The sequence below is a fragment of the Athalia rosae genome, chromosome 1 (genome assembly GCF_917208135.1).
Source record: "Athalia rosae chromosome 1, iyAthRosa1.1, whole genome shotgun sequence".
Classification (NCBI taxonomy): domain Eukaryota; kingdom Metazoa; phylum Arthropoda; class Insecta; order Hymenoptera; family Athaliidae; genus Athalia; species Athalia rosae.
Window position 1 is genome coordinate 15,095,055 of NC_064026.1, and position 9,244 is coordinate 15,104,298.

General features: G+C 36.4%; 1 protein-coding gene across 3 annotated transcripts; it reads right to left on the reverse strand.

Moving 5' to 3' along the window:
* Nucleotides 1-335: 335 nt before the first annotated feature.
* On the reverse strand, nt 336-4,902 carry LOC105690608. 3 transcript variants are annotated; one of them, XM_048648804.1, is made up of 5 exons: nt 4,207-4,902; nt 3,268-4,048; nt 1,795-3,231; nt 1,508-1,709; nt 336-1,411 (listed from the first exon to the last, which is right to left on the reverse strand). In XM_048648804.1, exons 1-5 carry the CDS (start codon nt 4,236-4,238, stop codon nt 1,134-1,136), a joined length of 2,730 nt encoding a protein of 909 aa, XP_048504761.1. In that variant the 5' UTR covers nt 4,239-4,902; the 3' UTR covers nt 336-1,133. The 3 variants fall into 3 exon arrangements, with proteins under 3 accessions (XP_048504761.1, XP_048504760.1, XP_012263981.2); XM_048648803.1 differs by having other exon boundaries at nt 1,795-4,048; nt 4,207-4,901; XM_012408558.3 differs by having other exon boundaries at nt 1,795-4,048; nt 4,491-4,900.
* Nucleotides 4,903-9,244: the final 4,342 nt, after the last annotated feature.

The window sequence follows — 9,244 nt, forward strand, 5'->3', positions numbered from 1 at the left end:
AAAAAGAGAAAAAATAAACCAATGCTGCCGGAAAAATATGGTACAAAGGCAAGATTCGTTATTCAGCTTCATGACCTGTTTAGTTTAGGTTCCATTAAATATGCAATGAATATAAAATACACTTAAAAATTTTTAAAACTAACACAAAAAAATTCGACAAATCAAGGTAAATTCTATTTTTTTTTTGTGTGTTTAATCTTATGCTCTGATTAAGTAGGTATAAACACCTTACTCAAAATTATTTGATGAATAACATAATTAATTGATTGCTTCACACAGTTATAAAACACAACTTGCAACTGTGCAATAGTTTTTTTTTTTTGTTTTTTTATAAACTAAATTTCAAGGATAACAAACGAAGGCACAACGTTATCAGTAAGATTGGTTGCTAAAACATAAACATAGTAGATGAAGCATTGAAAATGAACACAAAAATTAAAGGTAAAGAGGTATGCTATAATATGCTATTGTCCGTCTGCTTCTTCTCTTTGTAGTAGATAAATACATTTGTCGTTTATGAAATGTGTGATATTAGATGTCACAAGTTTACAATTATCATCGACAACAAGCTGCCAACCAGCAACTAGTTGTAGTATCTTATTTACAAATTTTCTGTATATGTCTATGTAGAATTGAACTGAGCTATTTTTGCTCAAATGTTATATCACAGATTCCAGCTTTAAAACTGTTACAGTTACCTATTTAAACATATTTCTAATCTTCAATCATGCAGTCTTCTCAATATAAACATCGAGGCAATGTCAACCAATTTTACTGACATCGGTAGATATTACATCGTGTAATATATTATCCGAAATGATCAATTGAATCCACTAAGGTTTTGATCCATCATGAATTACTGTCAGTATAATTCAAATAATAAATGTAAGATTACACAGTTTCTGTGCGATATTTACAACTGCCAATTCTGTACACGATAATTCATTGAGTTATTACATGGCAAACTCCAAAAAACAGAGAATATTTCAGTTAATATTAGTCATTGCATGAGTTGCACATATTCTTGTACCTTCGAACCGAACGTAAGAAGGAAAAAATCACAATGACAGTTATTCATGATCTACTGGTATAACCGCAGGTTTTGAATCCGACAATCGATGCAGATGGATGTCTTACCTTGCTGCTCGATTCATCCTTTCAGATAAAAGGTTATTTCTGAACTCGTCGACTAAAGCCGCCGGAGATTGCCCAGCAAAATTTGTGATGCTAGGTGATGCACCATTGTCCAGCAAATAGAATGCTATTTCAATCTGTCCTTGTTCAAGCGCATGGAAGAGCGGGGCTCGCCCAGATTTTGAGTCGCGTAAGTTGACATCAGCACCTGCAGAAATGAGCAGCTTGACTCCATTAAAATTCCCCTCTTGAGTGCAATAGTGTAAAGGTGCAAAGCCTGGAAGGTATAAAGATGAGATTATTTTTATTGATTTTATTGACATTGTAATATTGGTGCGACTGAGGGCAGAAATAATTGAGAATTTGAACTTACCTTCGATATCTACAAGGTTAAGCAGGTGTGGCTGATATATGGAGCTGATGAGGTCAGGTAAAACGTCAGAAGACAATCTGCTGGCAATGATAAGCGCTGATTCGTGAAGTTTCATTCCGAACGAAGGTTTTGCTCCCTCCCGTAGCAGCAGTCTCACTATACTTGAGTCGACTTCATGAGAAACTGCGAGCTCCAAGCTTGTCTACAGAACAATCGTATTTTTTGTACATTTAAGAATAACGTTCACAGATAATCGAGTCAATAAAGTATACACATGTAAATCTCACCATTCCATCATCAGTTTGCACGTCTATACTCTCTTTCAAAGCTTTAAGAACTATCAGTTGTCTTTGAACTTCCTTCATGTCCCCGCTGACAACAGCTCTGTGGATTCCCATCCTTCCATTGTGATCCGATGTTGTCGCAGCTTCATAATCTTGTTTCAGCAGATCGAGTATGGGTGCGATAGTCGGATTTGGCTTGGAAAGTATATCTTTAATTGCAGCGACTTTTGGTGCTGGAGGTTCTGAGAGCAGATCTTTCAATAAGATGTCATCGAAATCTATCTGAGATACATAAGGTAAAGAACTAGACCCAAAAACTGTGTTTTCAAAATTAGGCAATGGTGCACAGTTGCCATTGTTGAACTGCCGGACTGATGCCTCATTTCCATCAACTACTTTTAATGTAGTCGGATTCGGAAAGTTCACATCGTATTCTACCAAGTTGTCAGGCTTTAGGAGACTAAAAACAGTTGTTTGCGATACAGAATCACATACAGATTTCGTGGGCGGAATAGGTACATTCCTTTTTATGCCTATCCCACATTGTTCAAGAGCTTTTAAAGCCTTTTCGCGAAGATCTTGATCGGTCAGGGTGCTTAAGGCTTTTTGAATAATATCTATCTCTTGCAGGTTCGTCGCTGCCGTTGAGTCCATGTCATTTTGCCGAATGCAACTATCGGAATGTGACAATTTTGAATCACGAGCTGGGATCCCTACATTTCTTGTGTCATTATCAATCTCCATATTCGTTGCCTCGTCATACGTACTTCCAGCCTTTGTTGACCCTTTTTTACGGTTCCGCGAATAGTCTATATTTTCAAGTGAAACGGCCTTGGTATATTTAGGATAGTTTTGATCGCTGTCAGAATTTTCGTCAAATTCTTGAACATCATTGTTGGAACCAGTTTTACCTTGAAGCACTGATGTGAGCCCGAATCGACTTAGGCCAGTCGTATTTTGTTCAGTCTTTGATGAATTTGGCATGCTCTCAGAATTCGGTCTGGCAACCATTCGGACTGCACTTTTTGTCTGTGAGGATGTTGGAGATTCAGTGTTGCTTGTGGGTAATTCTTCGCTGTTGTCGTTACCTTTTGTGCTATTCGGACTTTTCTTCCCATACGTTTTAATGATAGTCCAAGACCTGGATCCAATTGGTGACTTGTCTGGGAGAGTGGTGGTATTGGGAGCGATGCTTTTGTAAATAGATCTCTTGGGATGAACGCTCATGGATTGACCATTGTTGTAGAGTTTTCCCTTTTTCAAAGTAATACATTGATCAGGAATCTCATAGACAGTTGTTCTACCTTTTCGGTGAGTTGTGTTAGACGTCAATTCCACAAGTTTGGCAGAAGTCAATGCATCACTCTTTTGATTTCCTGTATTTGACTTTAATTGGTTTGTTAAGGACACGGACTTTGCGCCTGTCACATCCTTACTTAATTTGATCGTATGTAATACGGTATCTGTATTCGACAAATTGGTGTTTTGACCCTCAATGAGAGATTGGTTATTGTTAGAAACCAGCTTGGATTGTGGCTTGGGTCGTATAGGAGTGAAATTCCTAGCACGTCCATTTAAAATGTTCATGCTGTGCACCTGATTCTGCTTAGGGGCATTTAGAACAAAAACTTTAGGCCTGCACAATGCAGGTGCTGAGTACATTGAGGGATTAGGATTTTTCACTGCCGTAGACACTTGCTCTGGATTTATTTGCTGACTGACATTCAATACTCTGGTTGGTGGTTCACTTTCTGCAATTGGCCGTATAGTGCGTACTGTACTAAACGATACACACTTATTCCCATTTTTTGTGACGGTTCCAGCAGATTGTGACGACTGTTCAAAGCAGGGTAGATTAACCAACATTGGTGAAGTTTGATCCACAGGTTTTAAAATAGAAACAGCAGATGAGGTTTCAAATTTGTTGAACAGACTGTGCTTTTTTAAAACGATGGTTTTGCTACCGATTGATTCTTGTTTCTTGGGAAACAACTTAACCTTTATTTCTCCCAAATCTCGACCATCTGGAGTCTTCAGCTTCAATCGTTGGAGCGTGTTAGAAATATTCATATCGTTGTTTGGTACAAATTTCATGTTTCTTGCAAATGGCATCGGATCATTACTGTTTGCCACACTCTGTTTCATTCGCACCACTTTTGTCTTTTTTAGAGGTTCAGATGATTCCATGTGAGTCCCCAGATTGTCAGATAATCGAGCTCGTTTTATAGGCAATGGGCTAGTATAGTCCATTTGTAACCTATTGTTTAGAAACAGACAGAATTATTAGTTTATTTGTCACTCGGCAAAACGAGTATCTTCTATGAAAAATTTTGTCTTGTTGCTAACTTAGATATACTCCAAACACTGACTTAGCGATTTTCAGTGTTATTGGCATGCGTCTGTAGTAAGACTAACCTCTCAGTGGACGCCTGCCCATGTCTTTTCATGTTTAGGAAATCAGTTAATAAATCTGACAAAGTGGCGTATATGCTTTTACCGATAAATCACCGAACATCTGCTGCAAACGATCGATTCGAATGAGATTCATTCGCCTAAAATTGATCTTGACGATTGAAAAATACAAAAACATTCCCAGGAATCACCGTAAGTATACAGCTATAGAAGACGGGAGATCCCTGAAGTTCACGATGTACCAATTTCACGATCGCTTCTTGGATAATTATGGCAATAAAACTTACCGCTATCAATTAGAAATTCTCCGTGATCCGATGTATTTCCTATTGATTCCTTTTAGATGCACGGACCACGTTTAGTGTAAGCTATTTCACGGTAATTGTTTCGAATTACATCCTCAGCTTGGTTGGAGTAATAACTCAAACGCAGCCGAAGACTCGAACTTGAGTTGCGCATGGGGAAAGCTTGGAAAGATTAGAAAGGAAAAGAGCCTATTCAACTAGCGAACGATAGTTCCGGAAATTATAACAATCGCCCTCTGTAATTTCTTGTCCACCTCACTGGAGGGAAAACTTGGGGAGATATGACGTATTTAGTAATTTTATAGTGAGAAATAGCAATTTCATATTCTGTAATTCGTACGGCTTATCTGAATCAATCGTTTTATGTGTGAAATGATTTTGCGTCTCATGGAAAGTGCAAGATCTCAAGAATATAATTGAACTATCCATGGTCGTGTGCTCTTCGGTGTTTCCAACACTCGTGGCGCTGCATTATTCGATTTTTATAGAGGTCGATTTGAGAATCCGAACAGCGATATATCGAAGATAGACTGCGATATGACTGCGATTGACATTTTTTGAATTTTGAACGCGGTTAACCCGGTGGCAGGCAATCTGTAGGGGTTAATCGCGAATGTGATTTGGGTTACATATTAAACGGCGCTGGAAAGATCGGACAAAGTTTTTTATTGCGTTATTTTATTCCCGCCAATGAAAGTTAATCATAATAATTAGGCTAGCATGAATGTTGATACTACGAAAATCATTAATCAACTGCCTGTGTTATTCTTTGAGTTGCGAATTACATTCATTTGTATTTACCTGTTGCATCAGACGGTCATTTTTATAATAACTCTCAATATAAATGCTTCAATTATTGGTATACAGTACGTGCAATTCAAGCGATTCGAATGTTAAAAGTTTCAGGGTCACCGATTCAACTTCAGTGCATATCAAGGCAAATAATCCGTTATACTGACATTTCACTTAATAAGTGAGCCGCGATCCTCACTCACGTTATTAAACCGTAAAAATCGTGACCTACTTGTTGAGCTACGGTTGAAAATGTAATTTTTTGTTTTATCATAGGTTTTATCATTTATTATAGATCTTGCAGTTGGATATTCCGTCGAAGAAGTTTTTCGTTCTGGCCTACAGCGATTCGCGAATCACCGCGTATCCATTTAACAAATTACATAGAAATATTACGTCCTAATAAATGATTACGTGATTTTAAGAATTTTAATTCATATCGGTAACCCCCACGATAAAATTATTAACATGTGTTTCTTTATCAGATGAATTGATCTACAATTCCACAAGTCCTTCATGAAGAGTAAATATTTATGAGCAACTCAATCCAGAATTATTGGCGTGCCCGAAATCGGACGTTTTTATGAAATCTCTAACGATTACAAGTTGCGGCGTTGTTCGAAGAATCTAAATTCAAATGAATATTAATAGATAAAAAAAAATTGTTCAATTATCGCCGATTCCTCATATCCCTTTACAGACGAGGGTCATGATTGTCTTCGGAAAATTTCAAACATGAGACCAAAGAATATCTATGATGAGACGACGGTTGCAAGTTCGAATCGCTGAGACTTATAATTCTCATTCACGTTGTTATTACAAAAAGAAATTCTCCATTATGTCGTCGTAACAACATTTTATCCTCATCTGGCTGACAAAGTTATAAATAACTTCCAAGAACACAATTACATTTTTATCGTTATACTTATATATATCAGAATATTTTGCCGAATAAATAAGTCATTAGAAATTCAAATTACTAACAATAGTAATAACATTTATAATGATGATGATAATAAATGGCCAGATAATCAGGTTAAGGCAGGTTAAATTTTTTTAATTTCGTTTATGTTTTTTTTTGTTTCCATTTATTCTTTCTAGCATGCATACGCAGCAAACCCTCTGAGAGATATTCGGACCCGAGATCTTTTAAAATTTTACAACGTAAGATAATAATTTAATTGTGAAGACATGAGGATATCTCTACATACATAGCGTTGCTCGTTGCGTGATAACATAAAACACATGTAATATACATACAGTATAGGTATAAGGTATGGACGTTAAGCACGTGCTCGCTATAAAAGAGGATCAGGCGATGCGTCTCTGTATATAATAAACAAGTGTACATATAAATTATGTTTATATAAAACAGCCAAATAAACTAAGTGACCCGAAACTGACCGTATTATGGCGGGGCGTTTTAAGATGCGAGTAGTATACAATAATAATAATTATCAAAGTACCAAAAATCAGGCGATATGACGCGACGATTTTCTTGCCTAACAATCATCTTCGTATAATACAACATAATATCTATACTCATCGGTATCGGTGTAGCGTTTTACAGATAACGTTCTCATGAATGCTTTTCATTGAAAAAAAAGCAAACTAAAAAGCAAAGAGAAATAAAGTATCCTAATCGATCTATGTATTACATACGTACTGCATTATGTACAATTCGTATACTATACATATGCACGTAGGCATAGGGTGACAAGGGCATCGGTAATGCGTTGGAATATCTACTTCGTATAATAATTTTCGAAATTGCATTAAAATTGACGCAAAGATAATCAGAAAAAAGGAAAAGAAAAACGTATCGAAGAGAAAATAACAATAACGACAATAACGTCGATAATAATAATTGATTTAACGATCGTCACGAGTAATTACAATTTTTCACACGAATGATATACATATGTAGAAAATTTTTGTTTGCGCAGAAAGTTGTTGTATTTTTTTTTTGTTCTTTCAGCATCCCCATAAAACTTACGGTAAACATTGTAAGGAATATAGAAAAAAAAATAAAATGAAATCTTGCAGCACGTACGAAGATTTGGCTAATTTTCATTGCAATTAAATAAATCTGAATGCGCATCGCTTCGATCAACCGGAAATTCGGGTTTCGCGATATGAAAATCGAGGCCCGTTTGCGGAATATTTTACGGCGAATCATCGACCAACTGATAAAAATTAAACAAATTTTTAAAGTTCTTTTTCTGTATTTGCGATGATGTGATTTTGGAGGTAAAAATATTTCGCTGAATTTTGCCGTAAAAATAGCGGTTTTGAGGTATAGGTTCGTCAATTGACGATTCAAGTTCGTAGAATATTTTAATTCGAATCAACAATAATTACGACGGTGCGGAAATGAATAATTTTCATAGAATTTAACCGCTATCCGTAATTATATATTTTCGAAAACGGAAAGAAAATAATCAATCGCTCCATCGATTATTTGACGGGTTAATTTCTTGTTATTGCGTTTTGTTATGGAAAAAATAAACCGATTTTCGATTAACGCCTTCCCGATTTACCACAGGTGTACCAACGATATAGACATAGCGACGATATTTGCGGAATCAGTTTACCACGTCGCGTCTCAAAAAATGACGAAAATCAGTGCTTGTATAACGAGGCAACCCCTGGATCACGCGTTGCACTCGACCAGCCATTGTAATAAATTATACGTGCATACGAGATCGTCGAACGGCCTTGAGAATTCAGTACCAATTAAGTAATAACTCACATCGCTTATACTTTTACCATGATGCAATTATTCGGTGTGAAGTCATAACACCATTTTGCCGTGAGTGTGTGTGTGTACAATAATAACCGATTGACTGGCTATGGCACGGTTAGATGGAATAATATATCTCTCTTATCGTCGTACAAACTTATTTTATACTTGTAAACGTCCAAGTTTTTCTCGTCTGGCAGCGATAACGTGATCTACAATACGGGGAGCGCGCGCGAGAAGCGCATCCCCCCTTTAAAAAATTCAATGGTGGTCGTACACGCGGTCGTACGTAATCCCCATATTTTAGGCGCCACCCTGGACAGTTCTGTTTGTATTTTCTTAATCACCCGATTCGAGCAGGAAGTCAGATATATCTTCCCGTCACAATAGGTCATTCGTATCAGATACGAGTCTGATGCCCTAGATCGGCCGCTCGAGGGTAGGAGAGAAAAAAATCATCACCTCAAATTTTTCCCTTCACAGATTTCCGAATTTTCACTTTTTTTTTTCTTTTCTTCCAGTTGATCGTTGGGCACGTGCACCGTTCAATGGGATTGATAATGTGCATCGGGGGAATAACCTTACTAGGTGATATTAATTGCGGTAAATATTTTGTCATTATCGTAATTTTCTCAAAAGTGTTTCGAAATTTGCTAATTAATTTTGATATCATTTCGTTAGTTGTTCTTTTTGTTTTGTTTTTTTTTTTTTTTGTTTTTATTGATTAATTATTTCTGTATTCACAGGAATTGATTTTATTTTTTTCTTCTTATTTTATGCATTCTTTTACATTCCACTTTTGCTGAATCGCGCGCATTATGGTTCAATAATGAATTATGTATCTATACTTATCTGTTATATTATTATGTAAAGAAAAATGATCGGCGGCTAATTGAGTTGAGGTCAACACCAACAAACGATCAGAGGGCAAAATAGGATCGAATGAAAGCTAAGAAAATTGACGAGATATAAAAAATGAAAAAAATATTCAGGGGTGGAGTAAAAATTCAATGTTTACGGACGCTACTAGCGAACTGATGATTTTCTTTTTTCCCCTCTTGATAATCCCAACGACGATTCAGCGAATTCCTTCGAGATGAAAAATTGTTTTCTAAATCGTACGATGCATTTAGCAGCAATATATAAGTGTGTGTACGTTAGTCATACCGTCGTAGATTATCATCTTGGATAATGAACAATA